Here is a 23,061-nt window from a genome sequence, read left to right on the forward strand (position 1 = left end):
GTGTCCAGCTTCCTTTTCTTGTATGGAACAGCTGCGACATGTCCGGTTTTTGGATTTATGTAAATCCTTTTTTGCGTGGGATTCGGGCGAAAAAGTTCCTCATTGTCTGAAAGTGGCTTTGTCGCCGACTTTTTTGGCTCCGATCTGTGTTTTGAGAGATCGGTAGAGTCTTTGTGGACTTTTTTCGGTACCGAGGATGATTTTGGTGCCGAAGAACTTTTCGGTGCCGGCGAAGATTTAGGCGCCGAGGAACCTTTCGGTGCCAGTGGTGACTTCGGTGCCGAAGAACGTTTTGGTGCCGATGGAGATTTCGGTCTCGGAGCCTGCTTCGGTGCCGACAGGGGAGTCTTCGGTGCCGACGGTATTGTGGGCACAGTAATATGAGGTGTACTCGAACCCGAGCCACTTGCAGGCTTATATTTCTTCGGAGCCGGGCCCGAGGGGGTGCCTCTGAAGACGATTTTCGGTCGCGACTGGGGCCAGTTGGCAGAGTCTTGACCAATACCTTTTTTGGTGGGGTTGGGGTAGGGGGACTGGTACTCACACGCTGCCCCGGAGTGATGAGGTCATCAGAATCGTCAGCCTCGGATGCGATTTGGAGGTCTTCGGAGTCGTCGTCAGGGACATCCTGGGCAAAGATGTCGTCTGGTTCTGGAGCTGGCCTGGCCATGATATGGCATCTAGCTCTTCGGTCCCGGATGGTTTTCTTCTAACGGAATGCGGCGCAGGCTGGACAGCTGGATTCGTTGTGGTCCGGCGAGAGGCACAGGTTACAGACCTCGTGGTGGTCACTGTGGGGGAACTTCGCTCCACATTGGGGGCATTTTTTAAAGGGTGTCCTTTCCATGAGCCGCGTCCGGAACCGGTCCGAGTGTATTTCGACGTTGAGTTGTAAAATTTTGGAAGGTTGTTTGATTGTTAGAAGTTTTCAGCTGGAGCGGAAAAAAGTTCATCCGAACCCAATGGCGGAAAAAAACAATCGGAGGATGGAGTGGATACCCATGCGCACTGTTGTCCAGAGGAGGAGTCACCTATCTCGTGACCAAAGGCTTCTTCCGAAGACAACAACAACCTGCAATCATCCGAGCCCAACACCAGATGGCGATCTTATCCTAAGTGTGTGATCTGCAGCTCATATGCCTCGAACACCATGCTTTCCTCACTACTAGCCAGAAAGTATTTGTGATCATAACCCTTTCACTAACAGAGGTGTATCAAAAGTGCAGCCACCAAGACAGGCAAACTTAACTCACTGCCACTAAACTGGACACATCCCATCACTATGTCTGTTAGGAGTCAAAGGTCCGGTTTCTTAAACTTTTCAAGATCATACTCATGTGCCACCTGGATCTAAAGGTGACAGTCCTACAATTCACTGTGAAACCATGATGTTCCATATCATAATCATGTGCCACCGGTTTCATCTCTCTGCAGACTATTGGCACCCTTTAAAAGAATGTCCCAACCCCAAGCACACACTTCTCCCACCGTGCTATGGCAAGACCACAGTGCCCAGGTGTTGAGACTAATGAACTTACACGAAACATAAAACACTACTTTCAGGCAACATGCACAGAATGAGGCAAAATGATTGAGTTCTTGTGTCTACAGAGGGATTTTACAATGTATGGAAAAAGCTTTCAAAGCTCCCAATCAAACAACTTGACACCAAAAGGGTAAACTGGCAACTTAGCAAATGGAGTGTGGGACAAAGTGACAAAAAGTGCTCCAACCTCGGAGGACGTCGATAGACACAGTTGCAACCTGATCTCTGTGGTGTTGTACATCAATCCCTCAGTCACTTGCATTCCTCTGTTTTTATTTGGAAGAGTGAGATGCATACATTAAGGGTTTGCAGCTAAGGAGAAGTACTACTTTATGGTCTCTTCCTGAGAAATGCCCTCCTGCTCTATTTTTTGGAATCTCAAAAGCAGACACAAACAGACACTTCCTACTATGTTTCTTCTAAGCTGCCACCAAACTTAATTCATGCAAGCATCTCGGCAGCAAGCAAGTTTCTTCACATCATTATTTCATCAAGAACATTTCATCCCACTGCACCGTTACCACTATTTCCAGCTGCACTCTACGACAATGTTAAGAAACCAGGTTATGTGACCGATGTCATCTTGGCTAACAAATCAATTTGCAATGCAAAGCCACGCTCACACCACTAGGGGAACCACATCAGATGGATTCAGCCATGTTCTTCTCAACCGATAACAAGCTTGGTTTTAAACACCACTGCCAAAAAGCAGAGATTTGCTATGTCTGTTGCTAAACCATGGTTTTTAGTAAATTTGACTGTTGATGTCAAGGAGTATCTTGATTGCTGGCCACAGGTATTGTTCCCCACTACAGCCACTATGTTTTGCTTGTGCCTCTTTGTCACTCTGTCACTCTGTACACCTTCAAATGGCTTTCACTTTCCTGCCACAAAGACCAGCTCTCTAACTCACCTCTCTGTACCAGACTTCACCTCCAGGAAATGACGGCGGAATGTTACAACCTGCTTCCATAGTTCAAGTAGACGCTTCCTCTCACCCCCAAAGTAGCAATCAAAAAACTGGAAATCGAAGTAGAAAAAATTAAATATTTTATCACATGGTACACAGACTGTAGAATTGGCTAGTGATAGACGAAATGTGCACAAAATCTGTTGAGAGCTCATATGAAGACCATTGAATGGAAAACCTCTCTCTCTTTCAAACCCCCTTTCTTTCTACCCTTGTTCTACTCTGCAATTCTCCTTATTTACTTAAGTGGAATCAGACTGCCCCTCAAGTGTTAATAGGTATTTCTAATACAAGAAATAGCAAAGGTTTGGGAGCCAAGAGAAACATTGGAGCATTCTTATTCTTAAAAAAAAAACAACTAAAAAAAAGCATGGTTCAACATAGAGGCTGAAAAAAGCGTCCTATTCTAGAGTTCCCTCTTGTTCCACTTGCATAAGTGGCATTACCAGAGAGTGAATATTTATACAATACGCATCCTGAATCAACCTTCAATATCAGTTGGCTGCAACGTGAAATATTATTTCACACAAATTGAGGGAATAGAATTAATCAGGCAACACTGCAATAACAGGAGTCATTGGAAGAGGGACTAGGGTTTTCGTTGAGAAGGCAGAATTTCAGGGAGCACCTAAATTGGTTGAAGATGTTGGTTATTTTCATGGATACAGCTAAAGTGTTTCATAGCACAGGTGAAGGCCCAGACAAGGTCAAAGTGGAATATCTTTTCTTGACAACTTAGATTTGAAGTCAATAACTTGCTTTCCTCCTAACCAAGCGAGAGTCCCTAGATATCTAGAGTTTATTTGAAAAGATTAGATATTTATGTGTAGTGCCTGGTAAGTAGAGCATGCCGTTTTGAAGATGCCCTTGCCCCACTCAGGAGTCATTTTAAAGAGGAGAGGACAGGTCTGATGTGGTCACATTCATGACAGGATGCAACTAAACATGCTAGAGAACTGAGAAGAGCTTTCTGTGGCATCAGGTTCTTTAGATAGACAGATATACACTAGAGGTTGAAGCAATATTCTACAGCACTCAAACATACCATGGGTATTTTTTTGGGATGCTTTTAAAAGGTGCACAGGACCGAAAGTTCAACCCCTTTCAAATTTCAGTGGAAAAGATTTCCAAAACAATTACAATGGTTCAGCACCCTTTTCAAGACAGTATTACTTCTAGTCCATAATGATTCAACACAAACTCATGATATTTCATACACAACTTCAATAATTCCTATTTTCCAATAGATGTGTTGTGAAGACATTTTTTTTGTTCATGTTCATATTCTTTTTTTTCCCCCGTCTCGGCGTATATTGCACTCAGACTCCAGAAATGTCATGAAACATACCACATAGATATGACAACATTGTCTGTGCTAAATACAAGGTGGCCCCCATTAAAAAGTTATGTGCACCACAGGATCTAATGGATCAGTTCTTTTATGAAAATTGACCAAACATACATGAGCATTGTCTCCAATAAGAACAGTTTTGAAACAGCCCTGATGAAGTCCATCAGGACGAAATGCTTTGGCTACTGTGGTTATTAATTTTAAAAAGAAGAAGAATATGAACATGAATAAATAATTTTCTTCGAAACACATCTATTGGAGAATATGAATCACTGAAGTTGTGCATGAAATATCATTATGAACAAGAAGTAATACTGTCATGAAAAGAGTGCTGAACCATTGCAATAGACCTATGAGAAGTATATACCACTACTAAGCCTCTGAGTACAAGTGAGTGCACTTCGATTTTTAAGTACTCAGTTTGGAAGAAAGTGTTTATCACAGCTAAGAAGCAAATGGGAAAATTATCCCAATGCGAGTTAAATGTGGGATTCACAATTACGTTTCTTTGTGTAGTATGAAGCCTAAGCAAATTCAGTCTTAATTCATTAAGTTTTAGGTGACTATACACGCTTGTAGTTTGGTTACGCAAGGAGATAAGATTGAGGGTGTAAGTTTGAGACAACACTGGTGTATCACTGAAACGTATCCGAGCACAGACGATAATGTCGTCACGCTTTTCTTAGTAGCGATCCAAGGGGTTCATCGTAACTGTCAAATAGTGATATTACCAATATTGAACCTTGGGACACATCGCAAACTACAGAGACAGGTTTAGAAAGTGTTTTGGCAATATCTGAACACATTGAAACATGACTGAGAATTAGAATTCAAACCACTGTAGTGCTCACCACTCGCTCCTTCTGCCATTCACTCTCTTTCCGCTTCAGTTCCTCTAATGCTCGCGTCCAGTCGGCAGTCAGCTTGTGCATATCCTCTGCCAGAGCGTTGTTCATCTCCTTGGCTCTGTCTAGGTGGTCTCTGAGGAGAGTGTTTACCTCTGCAAGGCTCTCACACCTGAATGGGGAAGTCAGAAAAAAGATAAGTGGGCAATATACATTATAAAGAAATTGAAACTCAAAATTAACTGGAGGTTAACAAATTAATGTGATTGATATAAAGGCTGGTGTCATAAGCAATAGGTGAGATAGAGAATCTATTTTATGTTTTATTTTAGCTTGAATATAGACATTATAAGGCATTTTTCCTGATGAAGGGGATGGTGAAGACCCTCAAATGCATTAAATTAACACAATCTCTTGATTTAAAATAGTAACTGGATTTTGGTTACCTAGGGTAGAAAAGTGACCCTTTTGCATGGATACCCCCCTCCCCCCTCCCCCCACACACACGTTTTGCCTGACATCTGATGCAACCTGACTTATGTGCCCTGGGTCCCTGTCAATCAGGCTCCCAGGGCCTGTGTTCTTTCGCAAAACTGTACTTTTGTCCCCACAACTGGCACATCTCTGGCCACAGGGTAAGCCCCTTGCAAAAGGTACCATGGGTACCAAGGGCACTGTAACCAGGGAAGGACTCTAAGGGCTGCAGCACCTATTGTAACATCCTTAGAGGCACTGCACCTTAACACCCACACACTGCCATTGCAAGCTGCATGTTCTGGTGCAGAGAAAAGATTAGAGTCGACATAGCACACATCTCTGTGTGCCATTCCTACAACCGACTGCCTGAGGCCTATGAAAATCACCCCTCTGGCAGGGCACACTAGCCCTCAGGTAAGGGTACAGTGGCATCAGCCCTGTTCCGCTACAGTGTCTTAGTTAGTTGACATTGTAAGTTTTGTAAAGCCATAAAGAGTATATGGTGTGTGAGTTGATCAATACAAACTCCACAGCTCCATCATGGCTTTGCTAAAAGCTGGGAAGTTTGGCAGCAAACTTCTCAGCACATTAAACCCACACTGATGCCAGTGTGGGATTTAATGTAAAATGCACTCAGAGATGCCCCCTGAAAAACGACCAGCCCTAGTGTGGTTTCTGAATGGCTGCCCGCCATTTGCCACCACCAGACAGGTCTCTGGACCCCTGGGTAAAGAGCCTCTGCTCTCTAGGTCCAGAGACAAAGCCTATCCTGGGCAGTGGTGTCATGCCTCCTCCCCATGATGGGCTGGGTCCACGAAGGGGAAGCTTCAAAGGCTTGCCGCCTTTGAAACATGCCCCCCCCAGCAACTGGCTCACACCAGTTCTGCCCCCCACTTTGGTCGGGGGGGGGGATGGGGGGGGGGGGGGGTTGGTAGAAAGAGACAATCGGCAGGAAAACCAAGATAGGAAGAGAGGTGGGCCCACCTTTGCCATATGAAGCACATATCTCAGTCCCCTCCGTCTTGAAGATGAGGGGACTCAGCCAATTAGGGATAGGCTCAGGCCCCCCTCCTATTGGAGAGTGGTATAATAGGGGTTGCACCCCATTGATTCCGACCTGCACACCCCTTTAAACACCCCTGAATCTAGTATTTTGGAGGAACCCTGAGCCTTGCCGCCTCAGATTCGAGAAAGAAGAAGGACTGAAGAGCCGTGCCGACCCAAGAAGAAGAGGACAACTACCGTAGTGGAGACGGAGTTCTATGTACACACATTGCTAAGTTAGCATAAGCGCCTTAGATGTAAAACGCCATCTTGCCACTTTGCTGCTTTTGCACACGACACTGCAGTTAGCTGTTATTGCAAGAAAAACTGCTTGCTTGCTTTTTCTTCACATGAGAATGGTCTGTTGTTCACATCCCTAGACGTGCACCGCGACCTTAGTCTGAACACTGTGTGCAGAAGCCGTCAAGGTCAAATAACAATGTATGTACAGAGAACTCCGTCTCCACTACAGTAGTTGTCCTTTTCTTCCTGGGTCGGCACGGCTCTTCAGTCCTCCTCCTAGACGTGCACTGCGACCTTAGTCTGAACACTGTGTGCAGAAGCCGTCAAATAACAATGTATGTACATAGAACTCCGTCTCCACTGCACTACTGCTTTGGCCCCAGCCCTACCTGCCTGCCTGCCCGCCTCCGACCTACCTACAGCGAAGAACTCGGCATGTCCAGCAGCCAACAGCCCCCACCCTCCCCCCAAGCCTGAAGGCTGCACTCACCTTACAAACTCGGTCTCCCATGAGCACTGGATTTACTCAAAGACTCCAAGACCAGAATCCGGATTCCAGCGACTCCACGGGTCTGCACCCGACACTCACGGCCAGAGTTCGAGTGGCCCAACACTATGAGGAGGTCTCCTCCGCAATCCTGACCTGGGATCTGGTGATCCACGACTTCCCTCAAGCTTCAAGAAGACACCTGCAGCCTCAACCTGAAGGATACCCCCGACGGCGACCGGAGCAGGTAAGAAAACCAGATGCCCGAAGACACCCCTGCACCAGACGCCCCATGGCCTTGGGTGGCCCAACCGATAGTGTGCGGGCATTCCCCAAGGTCCCAACTTACCTCTCCAGCCGTGGCCGCCTTCAGGAAGTCTCCCTGCCAGAGCCTGTAGCAACTTTGCCAAGCCGAGGGTCTCTGTTGAGAAGCACAGGGTCCCAGACGTCTTCTTGGCACTCTGCACCCGGCCGCGCCAGTGCCGCTGGTGGTGCAGCTCCTGTGCTGGTAGTTTGCCCCTGCACTGCTGACCTTAACCCCAGGAGCTTTTCTCCCACACCAGAGTGGCCTGCTCGTAAGCAGTCCCTAACCGAAGGCCCCATTGGCTAACATTTGGCCCCTGCACTCTGCACCCAGCTGCCCCTGTGCCGCTGGTGGTGCAACTAGAATGCCTATCTAGACCTTGGGGAACCTTGGTCCTATCCCCCCTAAACTCCCACTTGTCAGACGCTTACTTACCTGGAAAATAATAACCATTTTTCCCATGTTATGAGATTTTGGGCCTAAAATTTTTAAGTGCTGAACTGTGTTTTGTATGGGAAAATAAACTATAGCTCAAAGCCAAGAAAGGTCTTACTTACCTTGTATTGTGAGATCCTTAGGTTTGGTATATCGGGATACCACCCCCAGTACTCAAAGTAATCTAAAAGTAACAAAAAAGTATTCTAAAAGTAATTATTGTATAATGCAAACTGCTTTCTTAATTAATACAAACCTGTAACTATTGCAAAATTCAATCATAACTGCATTTCATTGTGAAATCCTGCATTCCTTTTTTTTATACTTACCCAATTGGTCTGGATTTAGTCTCCGTGTGGGTGCATCAGTCTCAATTGAGTGAATACAAGAAATGCTTAACACACCCAATGGATAAGCCCAACTGCTTGCCCACACTCATCACACCTTGGTACAGAAGGAGCCTTCACATATGTGTTTGTAACTGAGCACAGACACAAAACGAGATTCGACTGCTTTTATCCCAAGCAGTGAATGTCACTAGTATTGGTATACCCAAAGTAAATTTCTTTTATTTGAGTTGTCCTTGGGAAATGACTGTGTGGTCCTGTGTTTGCGAGGCTGAACCTGAAATTTTTCATGGAGTCAATTTGTCACCTAGCACATGATGGACTGCTTTGGCCAAATTGTTGGTACTGTGATGCTAAGTATGCAGGCAGGTCAAAGCAGCTGAGCAAGACTTATTTCTTACAAGTTAACCTTTCATTCGCTTGTTGCCACCCCTAATCCACTTGCAAATGTTCAAACTGGAATCAGGGAAAAAATAGGTTTCATAATACACTCCACTTTTGGAAGTTAAATAGGGTTATCTCAGAAATTACATTTAGATTACATAGGCAAAGTAGACTTGCTAATAATTAGTTAGCAAGACTTCTTCCTCTAATAAGTAGCAAGATTAACTCAGACTGGTTCATTTGCTTCACTTAAAATCTTTCAGGCCTTTTCCTGGCAGCTTTAGATTTTTGTTTTTAAATTCCACTTCACCATTCTGTATTAAACATCTATTTGAATAATATTAATTTCTGTAATACATATGCTTATTTAATTAATAGTCGTTTCAATGCTTTCAAATTTATCCTCTTACAGACACCGCTCATCTGTGGTGCTTTTTAATAGAAAGGCAGATATATGCTGTATCCTCTGGAACAATTTAAATTGTGAATAGCAAGCTGTAACACTTATTACTGGGACACCAGGGTGAAGGTTGGGGATCTTTTGTAGTGCAGGAAGTAGTACTCTTTTGTAGTGTAGTGTGGTGCGATTACACGGAAACATTTATTGTAGTTTTCAAGAAAGAAATACTAGAACAATCCATTTGTGAATAACTCGCAGAGGTTAAACGTTACATAAATACTATCAGGAAAAATTCCTGGGAGTTATAACTGCTGCTTTTTACAGACCATGAGAGAACGTCCATGACACCCTGCAAACCACTGTGGGGTAATAACTCTGCACTCCTCCACCAGAATCACTATGGACAAAAACCTAGATGGCATCATTGGCGGAAGGCGCATGAAAGACTCCATCCTGCATGGCCGAGGTCATCACATACAAGTCATCCACATTCTGTCAAATAGCACAGATTCAAAACTGGCCCCATTCAATTTGCACACTAATTGTATTGTACAGTTCTTTTCTAGCTGCCCACTTGCTTGCTTTCCCGGCAAGGGTTAGGCCTACTCTCACCTTTGTTGTTCCTCCTCCAGTTGAATGAGCAACTTCTCCATGTTATGTCGTCCTTCATCCTCCTTGCGTAGGTCCACCTCCCGTTCCCTTGAGTGCTATTGGAGGAAATTAAAAGGTGATTCACAGAGGTCCTAACCCTACTCTCGTATGGATTGATTTGATTGTTTCTGCATGTTCTAAGTTTCACGAACAGGACAGTGGTGACAAACATGGTTGCACACTAGCGAAAACCATGGTAAACAGAGAAACAGAAAAGTCTAAAGGTAAACATTAGATATCAAAGAGTCCTTGTTGATTTGGAGAACACAAGGAGAAACAAGTGTATGTTAGGCTGCTGCTTACCTAGGGCGAAACAAGACAGTTCCAGTTAGTGAACACTCCGTGAGACATGTCGGTTAGTGAACACTACACAAGCGACAACCTGTTATGTTACATGAATAGGGCTAGAGTATCAGCCCTCATCAACATTCTATGCAACCCCTGAACTGGTGCAGGGATGTGGAATTCCTATAGCCGGACACCCAGGACATATTGTTTTAGGTCAAGGGCAACAGGTTTTGTCCTTGGGACAAGTAGGCCAAACCCCCTGCAGCACAAACCTTTTTGGTTGCCAGAGTGCAGTACCACATTATGGATCAGGGAAGGGCACTATCTGCAGTTAATGTAATATTTTTAACCATATGTTAATGCTGTTCAAACTTGTATTTATGGTTCATTAATTGATAGCCTTTATTATTAGAGTGAGCGCTCCAAGTAAATGTTGGAAGCTATGAGTGCACTACTGACAGTGGTTCCAGCATAAACATGTGTACACACGTTTTCAAAGTTTAGCAATATGACGCTATTTATAATGCTCCTAGAATGCCCCCCGATTTGTTGCAAATATTTGCAGAAGCTTGAAAGCAAAACTGATGATTCTTTGCTTTCAAAATAAAATGTTGATAAACAAATGAAAGCAGGAAAGAAAAAAAAAGAAAAAAAAAGAAAATCACTAAACTACTGTAAACTTTCAGGTACCATATCTTTGTAGCATCATTTAGTTACATGTGTTGATGCATGTTAATCAGTGTAACCAGTTTCAAATCAGTGTAACCAGTTTCTATAAGATCATGGGAAACAAAAATAAACAAGTATTTGTAAAGCCAGTAGATCTGAAATTGGTGGGCATCTTTTTAGTTTTGTCAATGTGTGACTTGTTTTCGCATGGTTTTTGTAAAACCTTATTGGTGTGGGAGCTGCCGGGCCCTCACCATTATAACAAACATTGACAAAAGCAAAAATAGTTTTTGGTCTCAAATAGCACACACTGCCACAGTAGTTACCGGCACTGAAGAAAACTACTTTGTGTGCCAATATGCTCCTTGTGAACGAGCAGAATGCTGTCACTCACAGTGAAGCCAGCTGATAGGGTCAGAGAGAGACAGAATTTTAATAAAAGCAAAAAGGTCATGGTCAACGCCAGACCAAATTAGGAGCCCAATTATTAAAGAAAGTCTCAAAAGTGCACCTGTGGTATTGGTCCTTGCATTAAGTGCAGCTATACGGCTTTCGTGAATTCCCAAGAATTTACAGGAGTAGGACAAGAAATAGTACTCCTTGAAAATAATTGTGAACTGCATTTTAGCATGAGCATATCTGCATGTGTGGATTTGCTCATGCGAAAATCTGAGTGTTTGCAAGTTAACTTTCACTCCAACCAATTTTTCCCAACTCTGGAAGAAGGTTTATGTCTGCCATTGTCAGGAGTAAATTTCCAACATTTCTCAGTATGGGAAAAGATTAGAGAAGAGTTGTTGAAACCCCTTAAAACATGCAAGTTAGTAGGTTTGCACAGACTTAAAAGAGAATTCTAACCCTGGAACTATTGCTTACCATTATCTTCAGCCCCACTATATATATCTGCGGAAACATGGCAACATAAGGGGATTGCAAGTATTCAAACACTACTATGGTATGAGCCCTGGCATAATCAGAGAGGCTAAATCAGAGCTCTTATATAATGAGACTGCTGCCATAATTTGGCGCCGCACTACATGGCACCAAAGGGACAAGTGGATTTTGTTACAGAACAAGTAGATTTATGAAGCAACCTGCCCCATGGACAAGGAGATATTTTATTATATTATATTCCACACCCCTGACTGGAGTCATTTTGGCCCAGTGGCCAGAGATCCAAAACGGAGTAAACATGCCTTCCTCATCGTCTGCAAAGGGGGTATAGGGAAAAGGAGAAGACGGGTTCCATGAACAAGAGACAGGAGGAGGAGAAGAGCTAGTTCGGGGAGTGGTATTTATGCAGACCTTTGAAATAGAAGAGCGGAGGGAAGCACAAGATTAAAATGTCTTGGAGTACTTCTATAGGTACAACAATTTCCAAGTCTGAGTTGCCCCATCAAAGTCCCATAGTAGCAAGGTGTACTAGCTATGCTGGAGTATGTCCTACAGAACATCTATAAAGTACTTTTACGGCTGTTCTTTGTTTGTCACTTGGTCTAGGCCCAATTACGCTCTTCTTTGGCTATAGCAGTCTTGTGTGCCATTTGTGTAGTTTCCCTTGCATGGCTGACTGACCTACCCATGTGCATAGTCAACTTTTTATTCCATCTCCCAAAAGCGTGTCCACTGTTACAAGTACATCTTGGCGTCTGTGCCCTTGCAGGTGCACCAGCACTGGCCCAGGCAGCCCACAATAGAATAAAAGCTATAACACACACATTAAACTAGATCACATGGGAAGTGTGCATGATGTATAGAATCTGGAATGCTTCCAATGAATTAATTTTTTGCCATTAGTCTGCACAGCGTTTAGGTTGTCATGTACTGTCCTATACATTGGTTTCCTACTACTTTAATGAGCATCTGAATAATCCTCGGGAACTGGGATACGTGGGCAATGCAGAAGGAGACCTTCCTTAATAACAACCACCCTCCACCCAAGAAAAAACAAACTTCTATTGTAGAGAACATCTAACCCAGCTGCAAGGATATGCCTGCCATGGGCCATCAACCAATGAACTCAAAAAGTCACAATTAAAAACATGCTTTGTTTTACTTGCCTGTTTCTTAACTCTTCAACTCAATAAAGGGCTACAGAAAGACTTACATAATGCCATACTTAGCAGCTTCAAACAATATGTAAAACAATTTCTTACTAGACCCTTTTCATATTTTGTCTGCTTACAATGTTCATGTTTAAATGAAGAAAAAAAACCTAGGTTTCACTTAGTCACCAATAAGTTGAAACCGTACCACTAGGATTCTTAACACGAACTACTCAAAAGCATGTGAGAAAGGCAGATATGTGATGAGAAAGGTCATCAGGTTGTACACGAGCATTGTGTGGCAGGGAGTATTGGTGTTTCAGTACCCATAGCCTGGGGAACAAACGGTCCCTTCAAGTTTTGTTAAGCCACTGGCGTGATCATCCTAAAATAGGCAGGATCCAACTGACCAGCCTGGAATGCTCACATCTAAATATTGTCTACATGGAACGATGAACTTCACCAAGACAACATAACACAGCCCTTTCCCTTCATGTAATATTTCCACATTCCTAATATGTAGTTTAAACAAAAGGAAAACACAAATAACAAAATACAATAATCAAATGCTAAACGTTTGAAAGAGAGAAGATGGTAATCTCTCAACTTACACTCCTCTATAACTAGCGATATACTGTTTCCCAATATAACAAAAAGTATTCATCTCACATAACCATGAAAAGAAGATGGAAGTCTCCATTATCTTGCAATACTTGTTATTTTCCACAACTTCACTTCTCAAGTCACTCCTTACACACCTATAGAATCACGATTCACATCATACAATTCCTCATCTCCCATCAACATCACTCTAGAGCACCCCTCACACTCTCTTTCACATAACCACCTCGTTGGTACAGAGTCGCATTCCTGAAATTCCACCTTTCTCCAATTTCAAGAACAGAGAACTTACCAATATCTTTGATCCTAAAGGGGCCATACACTTTTGACAATCCACTAAGTATATGCCCTAACTTGATTTTTAACCAGTCTTCTACACTGAACCTACTAGACATCCTTTCCGCCACAGAATTAGAATGCCTTCCATCAGAAGAAACCCAATCCTTCAACCAAGCAGGAACTAATTTAGCCCCTGTCACACGTTCATGCATTACTTGGAATGGAGTGCTGTGTGACACTATTCACATTGGTGCGATATGCCCACACCATATCAGACACCATTTTCATAACATCACAATCATTGATTGGCTCATGCCATCTGAAAAATCCATTCAACTAATCTATAAGTTCGCTCAGCTAAACCATCTTCTTGGGGGGACTGTACAGTGAGGTACGATTATGCTCAACTCAAAAACACTTAAAAAATCTTGACATCTCACTTGAAGTAAGTTGGGTTATATTATCCGTGACAGGAACGGAAGGCATTCCCTTCTAAGCAAACATAGATTCCAAAGCACATATGGTACTCCTGGTCGTTATCTCATTCAAAACTTCACAGTCAACTGTCTAGAATGTACATCAACCAAGGCCAACTTTATCTCATGTCTCATGCTGGACAAAGGGCAGATGAAATCCAAGCACACAGTGTGCCACACCAAACATGGATCCTCAATATACCTGCCACCTATCTGTTACCAACTTTCAACCTCGTCTCACTCTCTTTACAGACACTACACTGTTCAACTCACACGCTAACTTGGTCGTCCAAACCAGTCCACCAAAATTGCCTTTGAAATCTTTTTTTCCATTCAGGATTGTTCTAAATGGCCCTCATGGGATATAGTAAACAATTTGAATCTCAGCCCAACAGGAGGCACAAAACGTTCACCCCGTAAAACTACATTCTGTCCACAAACAGACATTCATCTACAACCTTAACAAAAGGTCTCACTGACAAGGAAGTTATACTTTCCCCCAGAGCACCAGTTTGGATCATTTTCAGGACCTCTTTCAAGACAAGGTCAGAATCCATTTCAAGTTCCCACTCTTGACATACAAAAGCACTCATACCTCCCCTCAATCCACCGCATCTTGCACAGAAGCAACAGCCCCTTCATTCTCACAGGTGCTCACCTCAGGTCCATCCAGTGACTCCCAATCTAAAGGCAAACGTGATAAGCAATCAGCTTGAGGATTTCTCCAACCCAAAATAAAGTCCCGAGTACAGCAATACTCTTGCAGCCTGGCAGCCAACCTGGCTAACCTTGCTTACCCTTTCCCAGCGCCACCAGGCAACAAGATTCTCATTAAAGGTTTATAGTCCATTCACAAAATGAACAAAGAGCCCCACAAGTATGTCGGAAAATATTCTGCTCCCCATGCTAAAGCTTCCCGTTCAATGACAGAATCATTTCTTTCAGACAGAGAGGAAACAAGATGCTAATGCTACTCTTCTTTCCTTTTTATAATGAATCTGCGACAGCACTGCCCCAATAGCCTTAGCACTGGCATCTACAGTGAGAATGGACTTTGGTTTAGTATTGAAGGGCACCAACATGCCTGGATCACAAATGTCATCTTTTATATCATTTCAAAACACTTTTGTTGTTCCTCTTCCCACAAAAACATGCTCCCCTTTCTTAACAATTTCCTTAATATCTCTGTCTTATCAGCAAAGCCTTCCACAAACTTAGCATAATATGAGTCCCATAAACAATCGTGAGCAAACATCTAGGTATAGATTCGCTCATGCGAAAATCTGAGTATTTGCAAGTTCACTTTCTCTCCAACAACTTTTTTTCCCCCAACCTTGGAAGAAGTTTAATGTCTGCCATTGTCAGGTGTACATGTCCAATCTTTCTCAGTATGGGAAAAGATTAGAGAAGAGTAAGTGAAAACCCTTAAAACATGCAAGTTAGTTGGTTTGTACAGATTCAAAAGGGCATTCCAACCCTGGAACTGTTGCTTACCACTACCTTCAGCCCCAGTATGTAGATCTATGGAAATGTCGCAACATAAGGGAATTGCAAGTATTCAAACCCTACTATGGAAGAATCCCTGGCATAATCAGCGAGTGTATATCAGAGCTCTTATATAACGAGATTGCTGCCATAATATGTCGTCGCATTAAATGGCACAAAAGGGACAAGTGGATTTTGTTACAGGACAAGTAGATTTATGAAGCAACCTGCCCCATGGACAAGTAGATATTTTATTAAATACCACACCCCTGAATATAATATACTTCTAGAGCCTTGACCACCTCATGGGCGCCATCATGACTTCAACTTTTCCTTGTCGCCAAAATCTGTATTAAAGGATTGAGTCCAACACAGCAGTCTACATCAAATTAAAAGGCTTTATGCACACAGCCCGAGCGTAATCATCCAAAGGGGGCCATGATTCAATTGACAAGCCTGGAAAGCTCAAATCCACATATTCCCTACATGGAATAATAAACTTCACCATGACAACATATGACAACATAAACAAACTGCGTTTAGCTGCACCACTTGCCTGAACTCACTGTTGAGTTTGTAAAGAGGGTGTTCCCAATAATACTTCTGAACCCCTCTCTTTCCATTACTCGTATATTACTCTTAATTACCTGAATTAGTCATGATCAGATATATCATCAATTGAATATCTACATTTGCTTGAGAAAGTTTGATGTGCATTATATTCAAAGGGTATGAAAAAAGACACTGGAAAAGTAAGCAGATTGAAGAAAGAACAAATGAAGAGACTCAGCAAACAAACAGAAATCTCTGTCTTGAGAAAACAAACAAAAAAATAAAAAACTGACCCCTGTTCCCTAGCAGATAACATCACCACCAATGCTAGACAGAAGGCAATCGTTTGAAATAAACTACTGCCTGAAATTTGATTTCTTGCTTTCGAAAAAGTAAAAACAAATAATAAAACTAAAGCATACAATCGTCTTGTACAAAGCTCACTTTACTTTCCCATCCCAGCCTCACCCTGGTCCTATGCAGCTGGATCTCCAAGTCCCGACAGCGGCTCCGGTACTGCAGCACCTGTGGAGAGTAAAAAGAAATAATTTAAAAACCAATCTCTTACAGGGTGTTGACTGAGTGAGGGCCAGTGAGAGAAGCATACAGTGATATTAAACCTGTTTGGAGGTCCTTTCCAGGATATCGAGCCATACTTCTGAAAAGAGACCTTCTCTTTTCAAACTTAATGAAACCAATTAGCTATCTTAATAGATACAATGCCCTTGGAAAGCGGAAAACCTCTGCCCACCACAAAGCACTGTAATTGAAAAGCTTTGAATCAAACGTACAGTATCCAATTAAATTTACCCATTACATTGAATTGACCTAAGGTTTTGCCAAACTCGAGTGGTCAAAGCAATACAATGATGTCTCAAGAATTGGGCCATGTGTACGATAATGGCACTAAGCATCACTGCATGTTCTTATGACACTATATACTCTGAGAAAAAAAGGCAAACAGTGACCTCATTGCAACAAATCCTTGCACAGTATGGTGTAGTGGATTATTTTATGGAAAAAACATGCACTACCATGTTGGGAGGGGAGACCATTCGGTCAAAGTCGTTTATGCTGCAGGTAGCATGGCCGGTGGTGTGCAGCTGGCACCTTCCATATATGTCAGCTCTTATGAATCAGAAGAAAGGCTCCTGGAAGTGAGTTTTGGCAACTGCCTCAAACAAAGGGCCTTAAAATAAGTCTGCCCTTGCCTTGCTTTCCCCTGTTTAATACTTCAAGAAGTGAAAGCATGGAGGGGCAACTGATAAACTACTTAATACTGATTGACGGGCTATGGGATGGTGCCAGGCACTGCCCCATAAATCTTGCAAGTGTTGTGAAGAAAATTAGTCACTCAGAAAACACCCTTTTCTAAGCAGTTCCTGTTCTATGTATGGTTCTGGAGAGAGAGAGGGAGAAACTGACTCCTTACATTGTTAAATGTACTATACTTTAAGAGTTGAGTGCCATAGGACCCTTTGGACGGGCCGGTTATAAAAATGCAAAGATGATGATGATGATGATGATGTAGCTGTCCTTTGTAAGTGAAGTAACGTACTTGATGCTGGCTTGCTGTACCTATTCTGTGTGTCTGGTAGGAAGCGTAAGTTGCTACTGGCTGGCCTTTTTGTAACTGATCAGTGTGAGCAAACTGCCTATACTGCCCTGTTCTCTGTAGTAAGCAATAGTGGTAAACCTTTTTCACCCCATAAATGCCAAAAACAATTAACTTTGTAAATATAACTGGTATGGAATTTCAACTCAAAAGCACATCCATCTCCAGATATGTTTACTCTTTGCAACACACCTACAGAACGTAGTATAGACGCTGCCCTGTCAGTGTCTTGTACACACCATGGTACCAACCCCCTATTTTTGTCTAAGCACTAGCGCCTCAACAGCAAGTACAGATCAAGATATATGTATACTTCACTCTACTCCAACACAAAAACACACCCCAACTGTTATTTTGCACACTGTCTAGCACTAAATCCCTACAGCTGTGATCTCAACAGGACATCTAAATCCACACATACCACTTCTTCACCATACACATTAGACACCTCATCCTGGTACTACCCTGGGTCCACCCAAGGGCGTAGCTATCAACAATGCAGTAGGTGCAGCGGCACTGGTTATCAGGGGTGCAAGAGGCCCCAGTCCTTTCTTTTTTATTTAAACATGTTTATATTATGCTTTGTTCAATAACCAAGGCACAGTGAAACAGTACCGTTGAAGTTCGTAGCGCAGAAGATAATCCACTTCCAGTACAGTACAAATCAACATTACACGGTATCACCATTGAACAACAAAAATACCAAAGAGCCTAGTCCAACCTTAATACCCAGGGCGGGGACAGGGTCCCATATTCTTTGCTAGCATTAGGACCTTGGGCAACCTTGCTACGTCACAGCAGCCAACATTGCACCAAATCCATAGAACTGGCTGAGCAAGGCCTCTTCAGTAGCAAATGAGGGTCCAGGTATTAATGTACCTTACACCAACAAAATACATACAACACTCTCCTTAGCAACATTATGTACAAAACAAAATACAAAACCCAAGTAGTTGCCTACACGATGTCACCTGAACAGCACATTAGCTCTTATCAACATTTGTATTAGAACATCTCATAACAAAGTAGTTTAAACATACTACATCGATACTCATCCTGTTGCACTGCATTATTGTCATACAATAGGCTAATGCTACCCTTAACTAAACAATCACCCTCGGTCATGCAATAAACAACCAGGCATCCATGAACCTAATGCAATACAAAAATTCTGACAGGATCTGACAATTACAACCTACTAGTCACAACTGCACCAACTATAACTGCACAACACATTGGTTAAATACTGCTTTCTCTAACTAACTCCAACAACCATACATTACTTGACGCTGGTCAAAGAGAATTCAAGAACTGAAGAGCGTCCACATTCCCAAAGGATAACACTAATGTCAGACATGCTAAGCTCATGTTTATGCCATGAAAAACTAAATATTAACTCTGACCACTAATTAGAGTAATTGTATAAAATGTGCATCTTCAGATCAACTTTGAAATAATGATAGTCTTGAGCAATACTAGAAACATTGTCAAACATAAGTAATTATAGTATCTGACAAGGAGGGCACCTTAATGTAGCACTAAATCATTAAGAGGTTTATATGGAAAGTAATAAACAAATAGTTGGCTTTTTGGCATTTGGGAAACAGTAGGTTCAATCATTAAAAACAGTAACCCTTTTGATCTCATTGATGCAGTTAATATCTTCATTTGAAGCCAATTTCTTTAATCATTCTGGTGACACACAAGGTTATTGCTTTGCTCAGAAGATCATAGACTCTTACCCCATATGAAACTTGCCATTAAAAGTGCTGTGGATTGCCTTCACTTTCTATTCCATTGTTCTGGACATTGAGGTCATGTCCTTAGCGATAGAGAGGCTGAGCCACAGACGTGAAACAAAGACTGAGAAAACGGTGGCTGATGCACCTTTTACATACTTGCCAACCCACATCTAGCCCACAAAAGTAGCAAGTTTTCACTGGCTGCTTTGGCGGTTCAGGTATTGAAGAACTTGGGCTTCTTGAGGAAATCAGAATTATCTGTAGTCCCACACATTTTGAAAATCTTCAAATATGGCCTCTTTCAAGTGAGACTTCTGAAGAGGATTCTGTACTTTCCTCAGCGAGTGTAGCAGGTAATTTCTTAAGTTGGACTACATACAGTGCGCATATTCGGGCTCACCAGAGTTCAGAATTCAGCATCTACAAGAGAAGCAAAATGCGCACAAGTGGCAGACTTTTGTTAAAGCAGTGATCACCCTTACATGTTCTTCAAAAGGACGTGTCACTGAATGGCAAGGTCTCCTGTGGAGATCACATGCCCTCTGGGCTCCCGCTGTCGTCTTCGAGGGTTCGTTCCACCACAGGGCGGAGAAAATAATCATTGAACTTGGATAATGGTTCCGTGATTGAGTTGATCAGCGGCGGAGTCACAATCATACAAAACATAGGTGACAACAGAAATTGGATCTAAATCGAACAGATTCACTCATGAAACATGTATATCCAAAAAGGAGGCTGAATTTCTGGTGGAAGACAATCCAGTTACAACAAATTTTAACACGCTACCAAAAAGCTAAAAATACAGCACCCCGGTACTTGGAAGCCACTAACATCTGGGATCAACTTAATCCTTGAACCATTTTCCAAGTTCGGCGATTATTTTCTCTACCTAGTGGTCGCGTCGATGCCCTTTTATGATTGTTAGATTAGAGGAACGCTTCAGTCTAATTATAAAAAGAATTGATAAGACTCTGATATTGATGATTCAGTCGAATTAACAGGACTATGATGATTTTAGATTTTTCTCTTGTTCTGGTCTCTCATGAACATTAAAGCTGAATTGTTATGTGTATGAGTTTTTACTGTTGAAATATATGTATAAATATATTTAACTTTCTTGATTAAATCATTGTGTATCATACGATTGATTATGTTTTTTAACAAATGAACATTTTGTGGTATCCATAAGTGATCTGTTGGTTTATAATTGATTTATGGGTTCAGGTATGTTAGTGGATTGAGTATATGTGAATGCCCTTTGTATAATTTTGTTTGTATATCCTCAGGTTGTTATTAATTGAGATCAAAGAGAAACCTTCTTTTATAAGACATTGTATATGGTAGCCCATCTCTTGGGCAGTGGGGCCACTCTCTCTTTGTTGTGAACAAATTCCTTTAGGTGAGCCATATCAGCAGGACATAACTATTGATAACAAACTGACTGGAGAATACCCTTGGGTCTGTAAACTAATGAAGGGTATCAGACTCTCTAAGCCCCCGGTGCCCAGATACTCGAGCCTACGGGATGTTAATGATGTCTTATGACTAATCCTTAGCAGGCAGGATAGCCAGTACTTGCCACAAAAGGAACGGTCTGCAAAACTGGCCATATTACTTAGTCTCATTTCATGTAAAAGTGAGGGCTTTGGATCTCTCCACTAGAGTTTCCACGCCAGGAGGAGTCACGTTTACCATATCTAGGACAACAAAGACTAATACCAGGTCGGTATCTTATCCTACCTCTTCAGAACGCCCTATGTGTGGTCAGAAGCATTAAAGCATATCAAGAAATGACAGAGGACATCAGACCATTAAGTGGGAGACTACTTCTAATTGCCATGCAAAAGCTGTTCAAGGCGGTATTGCCAGGTGGATTATGGCCACGGCTGGTGTGGATGTGCATAAGTTTGGGGCCCACGGCGTCTAAAGCCATACAAGTAGGTGGCAGAATTGACAATATCATGAGTGCGGCAGACTGGTCATCCGAGTCGATGTTCAAGAAGTTTTACTTCAAACCCATTTCGGAGGCCGCCACTCTGGTAGTATGTAAGCTTTGAATATGCATGATCCACACCTCTGGTCCAGACATAGAATGGAAAATTTCCTAGCTATTGAGAAGGAAAGTTTCAATTCTATTAAGGACAAGGATTATCCCACCCAGGGACATCATTAAATGATTTTCAGACCCACCTGATGTTACTTTGTCATCAGTAAGTAAGGTTAATCTCATATCTCTAGCTAACTGAAGGTCTGAAAGTTATGTAAATGTTTTTTTAAAAATGCAACAAAATTGAGGTGTTAAATCTACGATTGTGAATAAAGAATCTTATAAGGTTACAAAGAATTGGATAACATGTTACCTCTCTGTTGTAGGGAATGATCAGAAATTCGAATAGGAAAAGCATTCAAGGTTAACTTCCTCCAGTGAAGAAGAGGAACAGGAAGGGGCGTCATTCAATTATATACTTCGGATTGGACTATGATTGGACTATGGTTACTATGGAGACTCACTCCCCTATGGTTAATGAGATATGTAGTATGTGTTGTTTATCCTCAATATGTTCTTTGAAGGCTGATGATTCAATAAAGTGAAGAAAAATGCACAATCATAGCCTCCTTGTCCTTAATAGAATTTAAACTTTCCTTCTCGTTAGCTAGAACATTTTCATTTATTCCACACTTTGCACGATATTGTGCCTCACTTCCGACAGGCGTTCTGTTAAACAGATGTCATCTCATATACTGTGCAGTGACACCAGAAGCAATGTAGCAAGAGAAAATAAAGATAACTGGATGTTTACTAATTACAACACTAACGCATTTAGGGTGGCACAAAATGGTGCTCTCGCCAGATATGATCGCTGACGAAGTAAGTAGGACACCTGTCCACTCCAATTGTGCATCAGTTATTGTATCTCCGGGTTTCTTGCCTAACAGAGGAGGTAATGTTCTTTTAATCTACCTTCCATGCCAGGTCGTTCAACCATCCGACGATGCCGGTGCCTGCGATAGAGGCAGCTGCCGTCAATATACGATACAAAAGTAATTCCAGGAGGCAAGATGGCGCCTGCGCGAGTTTCCGTGCCGGCTGCTTGAGCTGATCCTCCTCTGTCCCGCAGCTCTACGACATGCTGTGTGCTACCGGCGGTTCTTGAGAGCGGACCATTTCTTCTTTGTGAAAGGCGTTCTTATTGAAGGAAGAAATTGTCGTTCGTTTCACCTTCCGTGCCCTGATATACGGGGATGCTGAGAAGTCTGCGAAGTCTGTAACGCCAATACCGAGTTAAGGGCTGATGCTGGAGGCGATAGCCGCTGCAGCAGCACTGTGGAGGCTACGAAGAGCGTGGTGGGCGGTGACTGACACAGGTGTACCGGCTTGGCTTCGCGGCGAGTATTCCGCCAGAGCAGAGTTGGATCGACTGCAGAAGGGTGTAATGGCCCCAAAACAACTTCGGAAAGCCCGCGGCCAGGAAGCAAAGACTTCTATCTTAACAACTAAACAAGGTGAGAGAGATACGGGCGTTCATCCACAGTCAGGGAAGGTCAAGCAAACTATAATGACATTATTTTCAAATACCGAGCAAAAACGCCAAGGGTTACTAACTAATGAGCTTCAAACAGATAATACCCCCTTTACACCTCGGCTTGAAGTCTCTGCTGTAGATGATGTTTTAAAGGGTACAGGAGACGATAACGTATCAAAAATGGCGAATTATAATGAAATAGAAGAAAAAGAAAAAGAATCTCAACGTTTATCACCCTCGGAGACTGAAAGTGTAATCCCCGAAGAGTCTGATAGGGTCAT

General features: G+C 42.5%; 1 protein-coding gene across 1 annotated transcript in view; it reads right to left on the reverse strand.

Moving 5' to 3' along the window:
* LOC146812790 (uncharacterized) overlaps positions 1 to 23,061 on the reverse strand; it is a 266,004-nt gene that overhangs the window by 223,130 nt on the left and 19,813 nt on the right. The window contains exons 4-7 of the mRNA XM_085619906.1: positions 16,368 to 16,424; positions 9,446 to 9,540; positions 4,719 to 4,884; positions 2,460 to 2,566 (exon numbers count right to left, since the gene is read on the reverse strand). Of these exons, the coding sequence (XP_085476032.1) occupies positions 2,460 to 2,566; positions 4,719 to 4,884; positions 9,446 to 9,540; positions 16,368 to 16,424 (425 nt within the window). The remainder of the gene's footprint in view (positions 1 to 2,459; positions 2,567 to 4,718; positions 4,885 to 9,445; positions 9,541 to 16,367; positions 16,425 to 23,061) is intronic.

This window comes from Triturus cristatus, chromosome 7 (genome assembly GCF_964204655.1).
Source record: "Triturus cristatus chromosome 7, aTriCri1.1, whole genome shotgun sequence".
Taxonomy (NCBI): Eukaryota; Metazoa; Chordata; class Amphibia; order Caudata; family Salamandridae; genus Triturus; species Triturus cristatus.